This window comes from Nannobrachium achirus (genome assembly GCF_963921795.1).
Source record: "Nannobrachium achirus genome assembly, chromosome: 19".
NCBI lineage: Eukaryota > Metazoa > Chordata > Actinopteri > Myctophiformes > Myctophidae > Nannobrachium > Nannobrachium achirus.
Genome location: NC_137826.1, coordinates 22620487 through 22642963, shown reverse-complemented (window position 1 = coordinate 22642963; position 22477 = coordinate 22620487). Strand labels below are relative to the sequence as shown.

At 41.7% G+C, this 22477-nt stretch overlaps 2 protein-coding genes across 2 annotated transcripts in view; one reads left to right on the top strand and one right to left on the bottom strand.

Annotated features, from left to right (window-relative positions):
* Positions 1 to 17545, bottom strand: part of ppp3ca (protein phosphatase 3, catalytic subunit, alpha isozyme) — a gene marked incomplete at its 3' end in the record, with an annotated part of 38081 nt that extends 20536 nt beyond the window's left edge. Inside the window, exons 1-3 of the mRNA XM_080748502.1 lie at positions 17419 to 17545; positions 8610 to 8810; positions 714 to 838 (exon numbers count right to left, since the gene is read on the bottom strand). Of these exons, the coding sequence (XP_080604628.1) occupies positions 714 to 838; positions 8610 to 8810; positions 17419 to 17473 (381 nt within the window). The 5' untranslated portion in view covers positions 17474 to 17545. The remainder of the gene's footprint in view (positions 1 to 713; positions 839 to 8609; positions 8811 to 17418) is intronic.
* A 2195-nt stretch (positions 17546 to 19740) lies between these two features.
* On the top strand, positions 19741 to 21150 carry LOC308304698 (E3 ubiquitin-protein ligase TRIM35-like; the record flags this gene model as incomplete). The annotated part of the gene is made up of 1 exon (XM_080749324.1): positions 19741 to 21150. The coding sequence occupies one exon, from the start codon at positions 19741 to 19743 to the stop codon at positions 21148 to 21150; it is 1410 nt and encodes a 469-aa protein (XP_080605450.1).
* Positions 21151 to 22477: the final 1327 nt, after the last annotated feature.

The window sequence follows — 22477 nt, the reverse complement described above, 5'->3', positions numbered from 1 at the left end:
AAGTTCATTTTTGGATTCTTCATTAACCGTGAAGGAATGTGACACAAATAAAAGGTACTCCATCAATTCAAGGCTTCACAGGGTGAGTAGTTGATAGAATAAATAAATAAATGTCATTCTTTATTGTAAACGTCATGATGCAATGGTGTTGTTCAGGGAAAATAGTCAATATAAAACTCACAACATGTCATGATGGCACACATTGTGAGCATGTAGATCTGCTGTATTTTTTAGAAAACTTTGTATTTTTGGTGTGTCCAAAATAGGGATGTCAGGTTGAAAGTGGCTGGTTTCAGTGGTTAACTTCAATGTACCAAACTGAACTTAAAAGTAGTGTAAGTGATTTCATTTAATCCAAATAATAACAAAATGGGTCTATGTTCTATAGAGTGTTTGGTCCATATTTGGACTTAACACTTATCTCCTGTGTGGAGAGAAAAAGCAGTTTCAAAAACTGTTGGGTGACATGTTTTCCTCCAATCAGGAGAGAGTGGGGCCATTCCTCCAATCACGGCCTGCCCCCACTTGATCATGATTGGAGGAAGGCCCCCGCCTGTCACCTACATGAAAACTGGAGTGAAATGACTAAACTAAACCTACCTTTAATTTAACTGAAATGAACAGTGACTGCCCAAACTCTTGTGTTTGGGCATGTGTTATAAATATATATAACACATATATTATAAATATAGTGAGGAGCGTAATTACCGTACCTCAATACTGAAGTAGCCGCGGTCCACGTAGTCCCCAAGGAACAGGTACCGTGTGGTGGCTGGTGATCCCCCCACTTCAAACAGCTTCATGAGGTCAAAGAACTGCCCATGGATGTCTCCACACACTGAAACACATGCATCCATGTCTCTTTTTAGGTTGGTTGGTTAAGAATGATACAGTAGAACAGGGGTTCTCAAACCTTTTTTGGCTGTGATCCCTAAAATAAGCATATTTGAACTGGGGACCCCCACCCTGACAAGCACTTGGAATTGTAGGTATTACATTTAATGTGACTCGGTTCCACAGATAAATATTGAGAAAATAGCCGATCTACATGCTCGAGGCGTTGTGCGCATGTAGATCGGCTATTTTCACAATGTTCGCCTCTTGCTTACTTAATATTTGACAGTTTGGCCAGTTTGGTATTAAAACGATATTCAAAGTCCTTAAATTTACACTTTATAAATGTGCAGATACCCTGTAGTGTATACACTTATATTGTGTGTTGGTTTGTTTACCGTTGAGTGAGAAAAAAATAAATACATTAAGTTAATCATCTTGGGACCCCAAAAAATAATTTGGGGACCCCACTTGGGGTCCCGACCCCAAGTTTGAGAACCACTGCTGTAGAATATATCAGTACATGCACATATGGATGGATACGAAATACACTGTATAAGAAATGTATATCTAGGACATCTAGTGCCCTTGTGCATGCATGTGTGCGTGCGTGCATGCATGCAAGCACACACACACACACACACACACACACACACACACACACACACACACACACACACACACACACACACACACACACACACACACACACACACACACACACAGTCACACAGTCAAACACAGACGAAGGACACACACACTGAGATGTGATGCTATAAAATCAGCTAGACAAAATAGCGAGATAGACAGACAGGCGCAGATTGATCTGCAGATTGAAACAAATAGATCAATTGGTCAATAGACACCGTAGTTCGACCAATCAATAAACACGCAGATACACATAGACAGGATGAGAAACGTGAGAGGGAAATGAGAGAAGATGAGGGCGTTGCAAACTCTTGTTGCCATGGTGATCTGTGTTTTAGGGATAAAATAAATAAATAACCCAAAAGATGTCTCCTCTCCTGGGCTCATGCGTTATCGTTACACGCTGGCAGGCACGTGCACACATAGACATCAAAGAAGGGGGCTTGAGCCCCTGCCCTTTTATCCGTCTGTAAAAAAAGTGCCCTCTCCAGACCATGAATGCAGTTTTTACTATGGTGAAAGAAATTGATTATGCTCAGTGTGTTATCACGCACCGAAAATAGCCGACCTCCAAGCCGACGCGTTGTGAGCTTGGAGGTTGGCTATTTTCGATATTTCATCAAAAGGCCCTTTTTGAAATTGCAGCCCCTGCCTCTCTAAAATTCTCTGCACGTCCCTGCACGCTGGCATCCTTGCCCAAGAGGTGTTTTCTGGATCTCCCGCTGTGGGAGGCAGTGGGGCGTCGCTCTGGATTCCCGGGCTCCGCTAAGCCTCGTTCCAAGTCTTTTCTCATCATCTCTGAGGAGAAGAGCCTGCTAACGAGCCAACGCAGAGCCGTGCCTATAGGACAGGACGTCCGTTGTATGTACTAGGGCATTCACCAAATATTCGAATATTCGAATATCAAAGTCACTATTGGACGTTGTTCACCGAAGTCGAATATTCTTTTTTTTTCTTTAGAAAATATATGATATATAAAGCTTGGCTAGATAGGAAGTCATAAGAATGAGTTGTCAATGGTTCTCAAACCTTTTTAGGCCGTGACCCCCAAAATAAACATATTTGAACTGGGGACCACCACCCTGACAAGCACTTGGAATTGTAGGTATTACATTTAATGTGACTCGGTTCCACAGATAAATATTGTGAAAATAGCAGATCTACATGCTCACAACGCCTCGCAACGCGAGGCGTTGTGAGCATGTAGATCGGCTATTTTCACAATGTTCGCCTCTTGCTTACTTAATATTTGACAGTTTGGCCAGTCCTGTCGAATATTCGACTATTCGAATACTTTGAGGTCGAATAATTCGAATACTAAAAATCACTATTAGTGAATGCCCTAGTATGTACTTTCTTTTTCGACCAGTCACAACATGGGTTTCATGCACAGAGAATGTAAACAGATCTGGAAAGTCATTTTCTTGGGTGGTACTTCCACCTTTGTGTACAGGCTGTTGAATACTCGTCAAGACAAGTGTTGATAGATATCGTACGGGAAGTTGCGTGACACTCATGCCTTAAAAGTAAATCAGCGGTTCTCGAGTGCGGCGAGATAAGTCCAGATGTGCCTTGGGATTTCTAATACAGAGGCAGAATTCTATACCATAAAAAAACATATTTTATATTTAACAACTTTCAACCTTGCATGCCTGTTTAGGGTATGGCATGTGTTTTGAGCTTGTAGATGTGCCATTTTTGCTATAAATAGAGGTGTGCCTTGAGATTTTGACTTTTGACATCCACCGCTCTAACGATGTGTCAGGACTCTCGGGAGAGGCCTATAGAACGAGCAGTCATCTGAAATGTGATATGAAAGGCTACAGCATAACTATAACTTACTACAGGATAACACTTATGTACTGTACCTTGATGAAAACAATAAGAGCCAAGAGTTCCCATCTCCATGTCAATGACAGACCTTTGGTCCAGCAAACTAGGGATGACAACCAACCAGGGACATAGTGGGCCCCTGATTCAGCACGGGAAAAAGAGTTGGAGAGGCCCTCATTGCGCGCTATAGAGAGAGATCTCTCTCTATAGTGCTGCTGCTACTCAAAGATTTGCCATTTCAGATCATGACAAGTGACAAGCCAGTGGGCCAATTATTGTACATGAGTTATATTTCGTCATTGTCGGGTGGAAACCTTGTATGTCCAAAATCGTTTGTTTTGTATTTATCATTTAAAAAATTATTTAAACTAGTGAAAACAGCCGATCTACAAGCACACAACGCCTCGCACCGCGAGGCGCTGTGTGCTTGTAGATCTGCTGTTTTCACCACTTTTGTGCAACAGCCTTGTATGATGAAGCAGGGCTTTGCTTTGCGAAAAAAAAAATGTATACATTTGAAACTTGGAGATACGAGGTTTCTGCCCGACAGTGATGATGTACTTTGTTGGCCGCCCAGCCCCCAAAATGGAACGAAGGCCGGCATTTTATTTGTATTTCTTTCCTAATGGCCGGCCTGGACAGGCCCGGGAATGAACCAGCCGTTCGGGAGTTGTCCCGCTTTTCCCAATGGCCAGCACGTCCCTGATCTGCAACCTTGCAACCTCTTGATACGTAGACGCTGTCTTATGAGTGCAAAACAACAAGAATCTGGGAGCTCGCGTCGCCTGCAGATGTTGAAGAAGACACAACACAGCGGCCCTGGAGTGCAGGGCTCCATCTCCTTGCATGCCTTCAATTTTTCATTATCTTCTCTCTCCTTCTTCCACTTCTCATTTCTACTCTCCCCATCGCCTCTCTTTTTCTGACTCCCCTATCAGCTGCGCTGTGGCCTTCGCCCACTCAAAGCTTAGAGCAATGTGAGTGGGAGACTCTGCTTGTGTGACTAAAGCAATCGAACACATGCGCGCGCACACACACAACATACCTATATGCCAGTAAAGATTCATAACTAAACGGCGCATGAATTTGTGCGCACGGCACGCACGCACGCACACACACACTGCTGCAGATTCAAACCTCATTTTAGAGCTAGAAAGGATGAAACCCACCTCCACACTCAGTCCCCACGCTCACCAAAGCCCATACGCGATACCGAGCTTGTCATCCATATTTCATACTTAATACATAAAGCCTCCATTTTCCTAACGCCAGTCGACAAGAGGATCCTGGGTCATCTCCTGTGGTGAATGACAATGTTGTCTGAATCACTCTAGACCAGATCACAATGTTCCACTGTTTGTAAGCAAACGGATATTTTCTGATAGAATGTCTATGGACGTTTTCACAATGTGAAATTAACTATCCAGAACATCATTTATATTTCTAAAAGTCAATAACAATATCATAAATGACATGTCCTGTTCTTCCAGAAGTAATGTTAATGAATAATACTGCTCCGATGCCACGCTGCCAGAGTTATCTACCCGGAAATCCCTTTCAGCCAGGCAACTCTTGGATTGAATAAATATATTTACTAAGCATAAATATATTGAACATGAATATTTATAAGCATATTCATGACTCATTCATTCATTCATTTCCTGTGATCATGAATTATACTAAACTAGAAGCAGTGCTCTTTCGAGCATAGGTCTCCACCAGGTCAGGTAGGTTATTGCCGCCTCCTGGTGGCGCTATAACAGGCCAATGTGAAAAAGGTGCTATGTCTTCTTCGGCCTTTCACGGCAATCGGACGCTGCATTCATGATTTCAGACTTTTTGTTCCAAAAATGTGTTTTGCAAAAGTCGACCTGCTGAAACAGGCCAATGTGAAAAGCTCGACCTAGTGGGAATGTGCGTGCAAAATTTCACAAAAAAACGCTGTTCCCGCAAATCCTGCAAACTTTGGAAGCCAATGTCAGCCAATCATGATGGACTATGAAAAATCGGACACATCCGTCTTGATCACATGACTATAGAGATACTGTGTACCGATTGTCATGATTTATGGACAGAATCGGAAGGAGTAATGTGTTCTACAAAAGTCGGCCACCTGGTGGTGCTATAAAAGGCAAGGTGCCGGAGATTAGCTGGTAACAGACTGACGGACACACAGACAGATGGATACACAAAGGGACAGGGTGCAAAACATAGTCTCGACCATGCCTTTCGGCCTGGCAGAGAAAATGATTTCCCAACTAGATTTTACAGAGAATGGAATGAAATGGGCCCAGAGCTGGGGTGCTGGTGGGAGCACAAAGCAGCAGTCATAGCAGAGCAGCAAGATGGCAGAGCAGCAGAAAGAATAGTGAGCTGTGAGCTGCCGGGAAGTTTAAATAGCCCGCCCAGATCAGATGGAGAACATGTGACTGATCAGCTGATCAGGAATTGGCTCCAATGAAGTAATTCTCTATGGAGAATAACATTGAGTCATCTTCAATCACCACTCATTGTTACAGCCAATCATTGTGGAAGCTAGTCTTTATAAGGACACACACCCATTTCCCTGTATTATTCCTGAAGAAGATCCAAACGGATCGAAACGTTGAAGCAATAAAGCAGAGCTGAGTATTACCAGTGTTGCGGACTCTATCTTTTTCTTCTCTCTCATCTTAAAATCATCTCATATAAGCATTGCGGTCCAAAAATAAACAAACTGTCTTTGTGATATTGTCGGCGAAGTGGCTCTGTGTGGCTTATGATAGTCAGTCACTCATATTTGATAAAGCCTGTTTCTAGCGAAAATGCAACTAATTCGGCGACAGTAACATTAGCGTTTTCTCACCATCAGTTGATTCTTCATATCCATAGGAGTCAAACCGCTGAGGTAATTTGTTTATAATTGGAACACAGTTCTTATATGACGCGATATGAAAAATGTCTATGGGAATTCAGAATGGGGGAAGAAAACCGCGAACCATAGGATGTGTAAATTACATCACACTTCACTACTCTATTGTCTGCCTGAACTATAGCTTTGGTTGAGGTGATGCCCTGATGATTCGATCGGTTTGTAGTGGCTCAACTTGTTAGTAAACCGGTGACACCATAAACAAGATGCCCTGTGTTTAAATTCATCTGAAGACCTGCTGTTTTAGCATTGAGTAGCCTAGTATCTAAAATAGCACCCCATGAACACACCACTGCTTTCATAAGCTCATCGTGAAAAGGGATATGAATTTCTGCAGTCCTGCTATAGTAGGCCTTCTCCTGTTTCATGATGTCATAACAAAGGCACAACTCTGAAAGTGATGGCTCCCTGCTGTAAGAACACACACACAAACACAAACGCACGCACGCATGCACTGTTTCCTTGTCTCCCTGAAAGAATCACTATCACCTCCAGTAGGACACATTTTCTCTACAGAAATACAGCACGGAATGTAGCACACAAGCTAAACGGCTCAGCTCCCAACGGTGGAAATGGAGACATGTCACTCATTATTTTACCACGTCTAAATGGAACATACTTCTAGGCCAGTGTTCCCAATGTGGGGTCTGGGTGTCTCTTGAGGGGAGGCTAAACATCACTCTGACAGTGTAAGGTCCTGTCGGTTTCATTTGTATTATTTATTTTAAATATGTTGCACGAAATCGACAGTATCTGTTGCCTTGTAACTATAACACAGTTAACACCCACATGATGTAATGTTATTGTAAAGTACAGCAATAACATTGTTAAATTTAAACATGCCTGAGATACACATGTCAAGCTTTTGCAAGAGGGCGCCAGGGATAAAAGCTTGGGACCCACTGTTCTAGGTCATGTTCATACTGTCAGACAGTGGTGGAAAAGGTACTCATTAAGGATATAAGCATATATCGATATCCGATATATAATTAATTGCTGTTCTGGCTGATAACCGATATAAACAGCTGTCGATATGATCTCATGTATTAAAAAATGAATAATAATTTTGGCCGTTCTGGAAAAGGCATATAAACACTGAATTTTAAAAAGCAATGTCTCTTTATTCCAAAGCTAGGGATGCACTGTTACTGAAATATTGGCCCATATCCCAACATAAAAAGCTTGAATTTTTATTTAAAAATGTTCCAACTTGTTGACCCTTTTAAAAGCTTCCCCAGATAACACTGATATAATCTGCAGCCTTCATCATCACAAAAGGCTTTTTCAGGCTTTTTATTATATTTTTCCACATAACATATTAGACATATTATTGCAGTGTAGAAATACACTGTTATTAAAAGCAAGCAAAAGCAAAATGTACTTGAGTAAAAGTACAAAAGCATTGGTATCAAAATAATGATATCAAAAAGTACCAAAAGTAAAAATACTATTATACACTAAAATGTGTAAAAGTCTTTTGAAAATAGCGGATCTACAAGGTCACAAGGCTTCACATTGCAAATGTTGAGAGCTTGTAGATCAGCTATTTTCAAATAACCAACGTTTAAATAGGGCTGAAGTGATTCATGTATGTTTTGTAATAATAATCTATATCTAAAACGATTGGGAAAGCCGCAATATTGTTGGAGACAGTGTGGACGTCTGAATGCCGAACACGCACATATAATTTGATCATGTGAGAAAATACAGACATTCTGACTCAGTGTTCTCAAGATTTTTCAGGACATTATAGGCTATAAGTTCATTTGTGACCCCCGGATTTTATATCTTGGTTTGACACCAGAGGACATACTAGGAACAAGAGGACATACCGGTATACCGGTACCTGTTCAAAATCTTGACATTGGCGGCTAAAAAAGCCAAGAAGATGGCTGAAAATAGAACCTCCTAGGGAGGAACACTGGTTGTTGGACATTGTTGAAGAAATTTGTCTCATGGAAAAGATGACCTATAATCTGAGGCCTAAAACAGAGTTATATGAAAAACGTTGGGAAACATGGTATCTGTATAAAAGTAAATGTTTAATGTCTTTCCCCACTCCCCACATGATTTTGAGGGGTCCCCAGATGATTTTGAGGGGTCCTCAGATGAAAGTAAATAAGGACTTTTAAGACCTTTTAATACATTAAAACAAATGAAAATGAAATGAAAAAACACCCTCAATGTTTCAAAAGTCATCAAAAAACTTGTACATATTGGCCAAATTGACAAGTAATAAAAGAAAGAGACAAAGATTGTGAAAATAGTAAGACCAGCACGACTCAAATGGAAATGACCGTTCCATTGCATTGTAAAAAAAAAAGTCCAACTTTCCAACATGTGTGGAAAACAGGGTATAACCCCACAAACAAGAGCCACCTACCTGTGACCGGTGCCTCAATGTCCAGCATGGTCTTCTCCTGGCGGAGGATGGCTGCTCCCTCATTGATGATGCGAAGCGCTACGGTCTCGTCCACGCGGCCCTCCTTGGTGAGGTGGGCCTTGAGCATGTCCACACGGGGCTTCCCTTCACTGTCAAACACCTCCTTCAATGTGAGGCGATGGCTTAAGGGGAAGGGAACGGCTGAAGAAAAAGCAAAGACAAAAGAGTACATTTAAATGGGAAAAGTAACTATAATAGTTGTGGATTGCGTCGTGGTCCAATTGAAGCATTGCAGCATTAGCCCATATTCACCCATTTGTGCAGGACGGGGGGGGGATTTAAGAAGTAGTGAAAATATCCGATCTACAAGATCAAGATGACAAGATTAGTTGTTTATTACTTTTTTATTATTTTGTTTTGTAAAGCGACTTTGGGTACCTTGAAAAGCGCTATATACCATAAGTCTGATGTACCGTATTATTGTTATTATTACAAGCTCACTAGACTAGACGTGAGCTTGTAGATCTGCTGTTTTCACTAGTGTGGGTCCCGGGCAAACGTCTAATTTCTCTTTTGGGTCTCGAGCTAAACATTTGGGAACCACTGCTTTAGACTACAGAACATAGCATCTTCCGATTTATGCTATTTGCTAATAGGACCATGCTCCCCACGTCAAAACTTTCAAACAATTGCACGTCTCTGATGCTGTCATCTTGCCAAAGGCAGCTGGGTTGGGTTTGGGTTGACAGCAGCAGAAAAGATGCTACCGCTGCACTCCAGACACCTTTGTACCTACTCAGCAGAGTCACTTATTCCTGGGTGTAAAACACCATATGGTGGTGACCTAGGCCTATAGCTTGATTAGATGCGGAGAATCCCCAGACTCATTCAAGAGTGGTCCTGCTGTAAATGTTAAGAGATTTGGTACGATGATGTCATGACATATGTACACATTATTGTGTGTCATTATTTTATGCTTTAACTATTGAAAAATAGCAGATATACAAGCTCACAGCGCGGCCGCACTGCGAGCTTGTAGATCTGCTATTTTTGAAAAATCGTGAAAATTAGAATTTTGACCCGATTCTATGTGTCTTTTGAATCCTTCTAAGATTTTTTGAAAAACCTATATTTCTATGTCAGCAATCTGGCTAGCCATCGTCAAAGAAAAGGTCCTTTTCACTTAAATGGAGCTCAGTTAAGCCCTTTGCACACAGGCGCGTTTAACCGCACGGATAAAACGGACAATATCATTTTTTGAAAAGAAAACAATGATTCTCTATGACCTCATGCACACCGGCTCCGAATTAGCCGTGCGACGAGTGGCTGCCGCCGTGAGTTTTTTCTCGATCGAACCCAGTTCTTGTCCTAGTCTTGTCGCATGCGGTAAAAAACTTTAACGCATGCGGTAAAGTTGACTCCTTTTTGGATCCGCAGCGCCGATTCCGCACAGCCTTGCACACCAAATCCAATGCGTTTTATTCATGCCGCAAACGAAAAAAACGCAACTGTCCTGTGTGCAAAGGGCTTTAGTCTGTTCTTGAGAGACTATGTCAGTGGGTGAAGGACCCCGAAATGATACCGGTATGTATTTGGCCACGGACCCCCATCTCAAAATATTTAGTTCCAGGGACCACCCAGAAGCAAAATTTGAGTTACAAAGATTCGCTTTGAAAATACATATATTCAACGATTTGCACACATTTTCACGACTTTTTTCAAAAATAGCAGATCTACAAGCTCGCAGCGCGGCACTTGGTGCCGCGCTGTGAGCTTGTATATCTGCTATTTTTCAATAGTTAAAGCATTCAATAATTCTAGGCCTAAATGGGTTAATAATATATCATGCCTCACTTAAAGTTATCTCACAGACCATTGTTTGGTCTAGATCCACTGGTAGAGAAACATTGATGCACATTCAAAGTGAGGATGTGACCCTTATTCAAATGTATACATAATGTATTAGGGATGTGTTTCATGTCACTGTTTATACTATTGTTATTCCCTCAATAAGGCATCAAGTCAGTTACAGTATTATAGACAAGGCCTTGGTATTTCTCACTACCGTTTATGTGACTCTCATCAGTCTGAAGCATAAACTGAAACATGTGACCTACTTTAATTATGGATAATTCCAGAGTATATCATCATTTATTAATTTCTGGAAATCAACAATATACGTAAGCGTGGGATATAACAGCCTCCCAAGTTTTTCGATAAAAGTGGCATACAGTTTGTGTAATCAAAATAAGATCAGTATAGGGGGTTTATTTTTGCACAAATATGAACAAGTTGATATTTTTTCTAAATTATATATATATATAAAAAAGGCCCAAGCACAGAGACAACTCAGGTCCTGTTTACTATGTCTGGAGGGTTTATGTGGTTAACAATTATGGTGCTGAGCTCTGTGTCTAAAAATAAATGTTTTTAAGATTCAGTTTTAATTTTCACCTACCTTGATACTGGCAACGCAACTTTTGCATTGATTACGATATCAGGACCCGTTATATTAAATAACACACAGTGCCTCTGCAGTAACTTTGTTCTTTGTCAAGCGAGCTTGTAAGAATATCTTATGACCTACTTTTGGACAGTGCCCACACTGATTGGGAAACACTGTTGTAGGAGTTTTGTTACAACGTACAACAAAGGGTCTTCAACAGGGGGTTCGGGACCCCTACGGGGTCCTCAGAGTTACTACAGGGGGTCCTCCAAATCTTTGTGTGATAGAAAAGTTTTTTTCCTGAGAACTTTAGCCAAAAATAGCAGATCTGCAAGCTCACTCGAGGCGTTGTGAGCTTGTAGATCAACTATTTTAGGCAAAGGGGTTTAGTGTAGAGGGGAAAAAGAGCAGACTAAGTACAGAGTGAAAGGTCAAGTTTATTAAGTATTGACGGTTCAAGTGGTTAAATATCTGAAAACACAAATTGACATGAATCCAAAATACACTGATGATTGTGCTGTCAAACGATGAAACGATATGGAATCTATGAAAAGGTTGTGGGGGGTCCCTGCTTCATCTCTCTCTCAACTAAGGGGTCCTTGGCCTGAAAACATTTAAGACCCCGGACGTACAACATCAACATTTCAGGTTTCTGATGGGGTCTAACTCAAGATTGCCTGTATTGTCAAATGAACCATGGCTATACATGGATCAGAGAAACAGAAACACGTCCACATTGTAAACCACTTCCATGTGTGGTTGTATTATTTATTAAGCTGCATTATGAATACGTTTATCTGAACTTGCCCCTGCTCAATGTGCCTCTCTTTTTTTCCCCATGATATGCAATAATACTAAGTTTATTGGTGTGTGGCAAATACTGCAGCCTTTATTCAAAATCATAACCATGCAAGCTACATGGCTCACACTTTTTTTTCACATTTGAGTGTGCCAGCTGGGAACTTCAGCTGGGAAGTTCATTGCTTATTGATGCGTACAACAAGATCACATTTAATTTTCAGACTATTCTGCAAGCATGCAGCCAGCCATAAGGAGAAGAACTTGACAAAATGTTTTCTGATGTTAATGCCATGAACAGAAACATAATAAGGTGTATGTATTTGTGTTTGTGTGCGTGCGTGCGTGTGTGTCTTTTTGTGGATTATAAATCATTCTGTGATCATTGCGTTGTAAAATGGATGTAGCACGCCTACTGCTTTAGATACATATCCTCCTAGCTACACAGTGGGAGCCTACACATGACCCTTTTATTAGGGGAGAGCTTTTACAATAGATTTAACTAGAATTACAAATAGCACAATATTGTACAAATACTTTAATATCTCTGCTTGCCATACAAAGACTTATATTCATATAAACATTTAGTTTCACACACACACGCACGCACACACACTTGCATGTGTCTGTGTGTGTGTGTGTGTGTGTGTGTGTGTGTGTGTGTGTGTGTGTGTGTGTGTGTGTGTGTGTGTGTGTGTGTGTGTGTGTGTGTGTGTGTGTGTGTGTGTGCGTGCGTGTGCGCGTACGTGTGCGTGTGCGTGTGAGAGAGAGAGAGAGAGAGAGAGAGAGAGAGAGAGAGAGAGAGAGAGAGAGAGAGAGGGAGAGAGAGAGAGAGAGAGGGAGAGAGAGAGAGAGTACAAATTGACAGCTCACTTCCACTGGGCACCCAAGCAAAGTGGAACTACTGTACTGTATGCTGTATGTTGCCGGGCAACAGCAGTGGCAGCAGAATACTGTAGTGCAGCCAGCATGGAATGCTGCAATTTACATGGAAGGCTCACGCAGATGCAGATGCAGAATAGAAGGATGCAAATGCAAGTGTAAGATGCAGATGCAGATGCAAGTGCAGGTGCAGGTGTAAGTGCAGGTGCAGATCTAAGTGCAGGTGCAGATCTAAGTGCAGGTGCAGATCTAGGTGCAGGTGCACGACACGTGCAAAATCTGCAGATGTACGGTAGGTGTAGCTGTAGGTAGGTGCAGCTGCAAATGCACATGCAGATTCTGATGCAGATGTGTGCACAGAGGCAGATACATTAGCCACGTATCTACCACTTCCATCACCTTTCTTTAGCATTAATGGTGCATACGTAATAATATTCATTACACAAGGCAGACATTTTCCCTTTTGCTGGCAGTGAGAGACATTGTGGTCCATAAAAGGCCCTTAGAAACAAAGAAAATATTTTGGGTTTATTTATGTCATGATTCATCTATGGTGGCACAAACACACAGCCCTCAAAAAAAGAATCCTATTTCTAAACATTTTAATTGGTTAAAAAGACAATTCGCTATGACTTATAAAGTCTGTCATATTGTTAGAACATGTTTTAGCACCGTTGTCCTCAAAACATAATTGAGGACCCAGGATATTAGCAGTTAATTGCATTCATCTACAGTAGATAGGAGATATTCATAAATATATTTAATATAAATTACTGTTTTATTTGTTTTATTCTTCTTAATTCTTTTTTACCCAGTGTCAATTCTCTAATGTAATCCTGGGCGTTACACTCCCTCGGCCAACCTGGGGAGAGCAACGGACTGACATCATGCTTGCTTTTTGCATGAGGAGTCCAAGCTGCTTCTTTTTCACCTGCCAGAAGGAGATACCCTGGTTGGACATAGTGCATGGAAGGAACGCGTTATTCCAACCAGTTCCTTTCCCCTCCATCAGGTGCCCCGGCTGGCCAGGGGGAGACAGTATAGAGACCAGGATTACTGCATTACTTTTGTGAGGTTACCTACCCTAGGAGACACGGGGAGAACATGCAAACTCCACACAGAAAGGCCCTTTTGCCAAACACGCCCAGAGAACACGCCCCCAGCGTGAATCGAACCCAGGACCTTCTATCTGTGAGGCGGCTGCGCTACCGGCTGCGCCTCCATTTGGTTCCATTTGTACACTATCAGAGTTACAGACCTGTTACGGTCATTCAGGGCTAGCTCTTAATGTGTTTCTGGTATTATTATTATTGTCCACTCATTTTTTATGTCTGTGGCCACCACAAGCCAGCCAGATGACCCCAAGTTAGGGCCCTATTATGATCCAGGTCTTATGCCTTAACTTCTTTACCTTTTTTTCACTATTTTGAAAAACATTTTTAAATACTTCAAATGCTGATCTACATCTGCACGTTGTGAACTTGCAGATCAGCTATTTGAAATATTTAAAAAACAAAAACAAAATAGTAAAAAAAGGCAAAGAAGTTAAGGCATAAGGCATAAGACCTGGATCATAATAGGGCCCAAGTTATGGGAGTCCAGGCCAGGCCCCAGGGCCTAATGCATACCAAACTAGGGGGTTTGAGAACCACTACTCTATACAAGTCACTGGGTAGATGGCTAAGTGGGCTGAGAGTTTTGATAAACCGGTGTATTTGTGGTGTATTCATGGACTATTCAACCTAACCGTATCTGAAGCAAGCCACAATGCGTAGGTGCATTTTTTTGTTCTTGCCATGCATTAGCAAAACTATTAAAGGCTTTTTAACTTTTCCACAAGAGTGCTTTGGTCTCATTCTGTTTCAAAGAGCATCTTGTTGGAGATTTTTACTCTAGTCTAGCCAAACAGAACCGAGGGCTGGCTATCGTGTTGTTGTGGTTTCAATATTGTTGTTTTATTAGCACCTAGTAGATAAATACTAGTTAATAAAGACCTGATCACACCCATCTCCCAAATGCAGAAAGAAAAGAAGAAAGAAAAAACACTTACATTTAGCAATATCTCTGTTGCTAATTATAATAAAAAACAATGCATGTATTAGAAACTGCTAAGAAATGTTACATTTGAAAAGAACCAGCCAGGCATTTTAAAGTATTTCCAGAGTCTTACATTTTCACTTTTTCTTTGAAGCAAGATTTCCAAAAGGACAGTGTCAGTGCAACATGCAAACATCACAGCTGCTACAGAGATTAAAGATATCTTTGACCAGGAGATCAGAGATGAATCACAGTTTCAGTCTTTGCACAGTCAACAGCCAATCAGGTTGAAGTGCCCTTGAGCAAGAACAACCTACTCACCCAAGTTCCTCTGGAAAAACTGCATCAGCAAAATATTCTAAGTGCAAGGTGGAATAACTACTATACCCTAACAGGTGAGGAGGTGTTTGGCAATTCAAGGGGAAAGGAGTGAGAAAATGAACTACTGGTAAAAAGAAATTGCTAGGGCTGTCACAATTATTACATAATCGTCTAATCGTGATTATTTGACATTATCGCAATTATTTTGTCATAATCTTCATAATCGTGAATGTTGAAACATTTCCGAAATAGTGGAAATAGCAGATCTACAAGCTCACAACGCGTCGCATCGCGACGCGTTGTGAGCTTGTAGATCGGCTATTTCCACTATCAAAGTTATTTTTTAAGTAGTAAGTTGTCAAATATGTCAGTAATTTCTTTGTATATTTAGGTTACCGGTATGTGTCATATCTACCATGTACAACTTCAAAACCTAAAAGCCAAACAGAGATGTAATTATCAACGACAAAAACACAATTAAATCGTTAATCGCCAATTATTTGAGTGACAATTAATCGTCATGTAAAATGTCATATCGTGACAGCCCTAGAAATTGCAGACAATTAAGCCTAAAAAGCCCCCAATCTCACAGACAAGCCTCTTGCACATGTGTCCAAGAAGGCAATGACAACAGATCAACAGAAGAAGACTATACTCACACAATCGAGTCAGTCAATGAAAATATGTGATTTTCAACTGAAAATTGGTCTTATGATGACACAGTTGCTTTACAGTTGGAAAGCTGTTTTCCTCAAGTGCCATGTGTATTAATTAGACTCAAAGCCCACACCCCTGTGAGGTTAACGTGTTGACAGTTATACCACAACCACAACCAGTGGCACTTAAGGAAGCAGTTTACCTCTAATATTACCAAGACGTGTTGATGTGTGCGATGGGTTGAGCTTGTCTCTTACAATGTGACGATACAATTAAAAAAGTGATTCTGATCCTTATAATATTGCTTGTGAATTCAATTGATATATCTCTCAATGTAAATATTGACTATACGAATTGTTCCCACAGCAAATAAGACGTGTGTGTTCTTTGGATCTCCTTTTATCAGGAGAAAGTAGACAAAGACGTTCTCAATAAAATAATATAAAATACTAAATCAGTAGTTGGACAAGGATAGACAGTGGCCATGATATGGCGCTCCACAGACCTCCATTATTGGCCCCTGCAGTGATCAGCATCAATGGCTGTCTCGCTCTTTTATTATTATCATTATTATTACCCTTATCATCATTATCATTATTATTATTGTTGTGAAGCAATCTCTGCTGCAGGCTACCTGTAGGCTATGGGATGAAATGTCTAAACCTGAGCTCATTAAAATGTAGGCTAAAAGCTCATGCAAGCATTTCATCACTTAGGTAGGCTATCAGGATCCAGGGGTGCCAAAATGGGAATGAAAAGCGGGGAAATTCCAAGGGCCCTTGGCTGACAGGGGCCCTCGATGATGACAGATTGTATAGTTTAATGAATATCGGGGTTCCACTGTGATGTTGTCATGGTGCCCAGAAATCCAAGGAGCTTAGCCTACTCTGTAAGCATTAATGTCCTGGCTTAAAGACCACATTGTTCATGCTTATTCTCTTGAACTGTCCTTGATCCCACAACTAAGAAAATGGTGTTGCAGGCCGAGCCTACAGTGCATGGGAAAACTCAGCAGGGCTACAGTAGGCTAGGTTATGCATGATTGTGGAGCATCCTGCATTGATGCAAGTTACACCATCTCCTCCCTTTCTGTGGCAGCGTCAACTGCTCTACTTTTCAATATGCAGCTTTATAAATTGTGCATCATGGGCCCCTTATTTAGAACTCGAAAGATGGCTCACTCAAAAAAACAGTGGACTACTAAAATGCACCTCATCAAATGTCAATTTCATGCCCCCTTCCTCTCCCCACTGGCCCTGCTGTCAAAGCCTGTGAAATCCTGCTGCATCACTGCCTCAACATCAGTAGCCTATATGCCGTTATACCCGCCGCCTGACACCAAATCGTGATGGCAAACGCCAAATAATGGTCCTATTCCTCCGAAAATACACGGAACACAATATGAAGCCTCCTTGCTTGCTATCGTCCACGCAGACTGCGCAGCAGAGGAAAACACTGCCTTCACTGTTTGTCAACATCAAAGCGCCAGTAGCCCCAGTAACAGAAAAGATGACCACAACTTGATGATGATGGCCCACATCTTAATCCGCGGTGTGCAAAAATAAAGGCCAGATTAAGCCAAAAACAACCAAGCGGACACAGTCAACGCCGATCGTGTCATTATAATGCACCCCAAAAAACATTACGAAGCCTTAAAACGCAACTCACATTTCACCATCCGATCGGTGGCGTTTAAATCGATGTCAGCGTTAGACATCTTCATGGGCTGTTGCCGCGCGTCGAGGGAAACGCGTTTCTTTCTTTCAGAAACGCTGTTTTATCGTCGATGCTGAAGTCTTCGCGGTAACGACGAGAGGACGACCAGGTTGGTGATGTGGCATCACTCGGATGATGCGTCCTTAAAGTGTATCTGTGCTGCTGAGGAGGATGATTTGTGGTTCTGCTACCCACAAGTCATCAGAGTGGATGCTGCTGCTGCTACCGTGATGATGCTCTGAACCGCTATGTGGGGGAGGAGATCTGCACGAACCGGGAGAGAGAGGGAGGGAGGGGGAGAGAGAGGAGAGAGAGAGAGAGAGAGAGAGAGAGAGAGAGAGAGAGAGAGAGAGAGAGACTGTACCATTCCGACATGGCGATGAGGGGAACTCCCACGCAAATGTTCCACGGGACTGCCTGATGCTACCACCATCAGATGGAGGGAGGCTGGCTGAGACGGGGTTGCCCCACGCATGCACGCCGCGCATGCACGCACGCACTCCCGCCATGTTTTGGTATTGGTATTTTTTGCTATGCCAGCTAGGCCTCTATAGAAGAGATGAATGTAGAATAGATGATCGTTTAACATTTGTCCTATTAGGCCTCGCCTATTCTGGCAAACCATGAATTATGCAGCATAGCTTGTTGTGTGCCCACAGAGACGCATCATGCAAATGTGATTTCATCCATTTCAGTTTCCTCATCAGACGCACGCGCGTGCATATCTGCTGCACGTGTGCGTGAGAGCAAGTGAGTGCAATGAGTTTGAGCAGAGAGAAGGAGAGTAGCCTACTTGCATATCAAGGTGTGCTCATGCTCTCTCTCTCTCTCTCTCTCTCTCTCTCTCTCTCTCTCACACACACACACACACACGCACGCACGCACGCACATGCGCGCGCACACACACACACACACACACACACACACACACACACACACACACACACACACACACACACACACACACACACACTCCCACACATGATCTGGTATTGCACACACAACACAAGTCTCTTGTAGCCTATTGTGATGGTAGCTATATATTTTATTTTACATTGACCACTTGAACCCTAGGCTATAGCATCCTTATTCTAAGGAGAACTTTAGCCAAATATAGCCGATCTACATCGGTTATTTTTGGCAAAGAGGTTTGGTGTGCTGGTCAAGTTTAATAAATGAGTGTTTAAGTGTCTGAAATAAACAAAACAAAACACTAGTTTACACAACACTGATGATAGTCAATGAAGCTCTCAACATATCATTTTTTAATCTGCAACACTCACTCTCAGCTAAGCGGTCCTCATTGATGTTGAAGACCCCCTGGTCCATGAGGTTGGTTCCAAGCTCTTTGATTTAACACCTTCCAGAGATTAAGCAGTCAGCATTTGCATTGTGTCCACACTGTAGGTTTCCCACCACATAGGACTACCTGTTTGACAAGGCACAAACAACCGCAGGGAGTTATCTAGCCCATTCAAATAGACAGTTATCGAATAGTGTACTGAATATTCATACACACTTTGATCTGCATACATTTTACATTAAGCTTACATTTATGGTCTATATACCTATACGTCTTAACATTTGACCAAGTGTATGCTTTTATATTTATTTTGCAAACACTGGAAATACTGTGTGTGTGTGTGTGTGTGTGTGTGTGTGTGTGTGTGTGTGTGTGTGTGTGTGTGTGTGTGTGTGTGTGTGTCCTTGCAACAGTTCAGTGGTGTCATACAGTAGCTCTACCCCTGATGATATCCTGCATACAGGTTATTCTGCCTCTCCTCACTGGCGACACACTCGCAACTTATTACTTTACATGTGTGGAATTACTAAGATTTAGGTTTTGTCAAAAGTTGCATAAATAAAAACCTGTGTGTGTGTGTGTGCGTGCGTGCGTGCGTGCTTGCGTGCGCACGTGTGTCCTTGCAACAGTTCAGTGGTGTCATACATTAGCTCCACCCCTTGCCAGATAGAAACCATGATATCCTGCATACAGGTCCTCACTGGCGACACACACAGAGACAGACAATAAGATTCACCTTCAGATCAAACACAACTTTTAGTGAGGGAGGACACTATCTTTCTACAGATAGGCCTACAGGAGGGAATACTGACCCAGACCACTGGAACCTGCTGCTGACTGTCAACTGAATGGACATTAACAAGAACAAGGATTCAAAGTGAAAGTAAACTTCATGGAACATTTCTAGTGGAGGAAGTATTGCCACTGACTGGCTGATTTCCTGTATTGAGCAAAGTGTTTGTAGAGACCAAATGGCTTCCAAGGCGTCTCGCCCTGAAGAGGATTATTCTTGTCCTGTTTGTTGTGACATCTTTAAAAATCCTGTTCTCCTGTCGTGTAGCCACAGCTTCTGTAAAGCCTGTCTGCAGGAATGGTGGAGAGAGAAGATAATAAAGGAATGTCCAGTTTGTAAAGAGAGACATTCAGTGGATCCACCCAGAAACCTGGCTCTGAAGAACCTGTGTGAGGCCTTCATACAGGAGAGACATCAGAGAGCTTCAACAGGGTCTGAGGTTCTCTGCAGTCTGCATGCTGAGAAACTCAAACTGTTCTGTCTGAAATGTCAACAGCCAGTGTGTGTTGTGTGTCGAGATTCTAAAAAACACACCAAACACAGTTTCAGACCCATCGATGAAGCTGCTCTGGATCACAAGGAGGACGTCCAGAAATCACTGAAGCCTTTACAGGAGAAACTGGAGGTGTTTAATAAAGTTAAAACAAACTATGATCAAACAGCAGAATACATTCAGTTCCAGACTCGGCACACAGGGATTCAGATTAAGGAACAGTTTAAGAAGATGCGTCAGTTTCTACAAGAGGAAGAGGATGCTAGGATCGCTGCACTGAGGGAGGAAGAGCAGCAGAAGAGTCAGATGATGAAGGAGAAGATTGAGGGTCTGAACAGAGACATATTAACCCTTTCAAACAACATCAGAGCCATAGAGGAGGAGCTGAGAGCTGAAAACATCTCATTCCTGCAGTACTACAAGACCACAATGCAAAGAGTCCAGCTCAAACTGCAGGACCCACATCCGGTCTCAGGAGCACTGATAGACGAGACCAAACACCTGAGCAACCTGACCTTTAGAGTCTGGGACAAGATGAAGGACATTGTCTCCTTCACTCCTGTCATTCTGGACCCCAACACTGCCCATCCAGAATACACCCTGTCTGGTGATCTGACCAGTGTGAGACGTGGTGAGAAACAGCAGCTTCCTGACAACCCAGAGAGGTTTGACTGTTTAACCTATGTCCTGGGTTCTGAGGGCTTTAACTCGGGGACGCACAGCTGGGATATTGAGGTTGGAGACAATACAGGCTGGGTTGTAGGTGTGTTAACAGAGTCCTTTCAGAGGAAGGGAAAAAGAGCAGGTCAGTTCTGGAGAATAGTGTTTAATAAAGGTAAATACACAGTAGGCTTCTTAGTCTCACCACCAGGGTCAGAAAATGTCCTCTCAGTGAAGCATAAACCTCAGAGGATCAGAGTCCAGCTGGACTGGAATGAAGGAAAGCTGTCCTTCTCTGATCCTGATACTAACACACACCTACACACCTTTACACACACATTCACTGACACACTCTTTCCATACATTAGAACTGGTCAGATTGGTGGTTCTCTGAGGATGTTACCAGGGAAGGTCAGTGTAACTCTGGGACGTTAGACATGATGATGATGATGATGATGATGATGATGATGATGATATGTTCTGTCCTGCAGACAGAACATTACTGGTAGTATTGTACCGTTATCTGTTTTGTCGCTGTTGGACAGAAGAAGGTTTTTCGTAAATTAACGTCCTACTTGATCATTACAGTGTTACACAAAATAATCAAAACATTATGCATTCGAATTTGAATCCTGAAAAGTAACTGTTGTAGAAAATAATGAGGTTTCACCCGACAGAGATGATATGATGTGTTGTGGTTGTGGTCTATGGATGACAGTCAACACTAGTGTCTAAAGTAACAACACTAGTCTCTGATCTATGTTCATATGATGGGATGATTAACTGATGAATTAAATATTAATAGTAATGTTAAACATTATGTAATGTTTATAATTATAAAAATGTTAATAATGATTGTTTGAAATTGTTAATGGTTATTATTATATTTTAGGTTCAGAGTTAAATTATCCAAATAATAAATATAACTGCAAAGCTGCAATTTGTGGTTTCAAGCCCACATGGACTGCAATGGTCCTTTGACAGTGTCTGACAACAACTGTAAAGATAATTAACAGGTTTTATGACAGCCTTTCAATCATTTATGGTCAAATCTGTGCCAGGGCATGGCCTTCTTCAGCAATGCCATCACCCTTAGTGTTCAATGACTTAAAGGGAAAGACCACCCATTTTCAATATTGAACTATGTCATAAATATACCTTAGAGGAGTTGTGTGGAAATAAAAAAAAAGTTCCCCCTCTTCTGTGTTGCCTAGAACTGGAGGATTGATTTTGGGGTTTGTATTGCAAATTACAACTTGATGACATCACACATTGTACTTTACAATACAAACCCCAAAATCAATCTTCCAGTTCTAGGCAACACAGAAGAGGGGGAACCTTTTTTTTATTTCCACACAACTCCTCTAAGGTATATTTATGACATAGTTCAATATTGAAAATGGGTGGTCTTCCCCTTTAAGTACTGTTACACTCTAGTACACTTTTTACTTGACTGTATTTCAAAATGTCAGAACTTCCTCTACATATCTCAGAGGCAAGTACTGTACTCCACTACAACTATTGGGAAACTTTAGTTACTACTTACTTTGTAGATTTGTATTATTATTACAAAACATTCATTAACCACTTCAGCCCTATATACTGTAGATTTCGGACATTTGAAAATAGCCCATCTACAAGCTCACAGCTTCATTAAACATACCCATCTATCTAGTTTATTGATGTTTGGATAAACTGTCATTCACTTATGGACACATTTGCACCAGACCCATGAATGTGTTTTCGAACACCTATTTGGAGA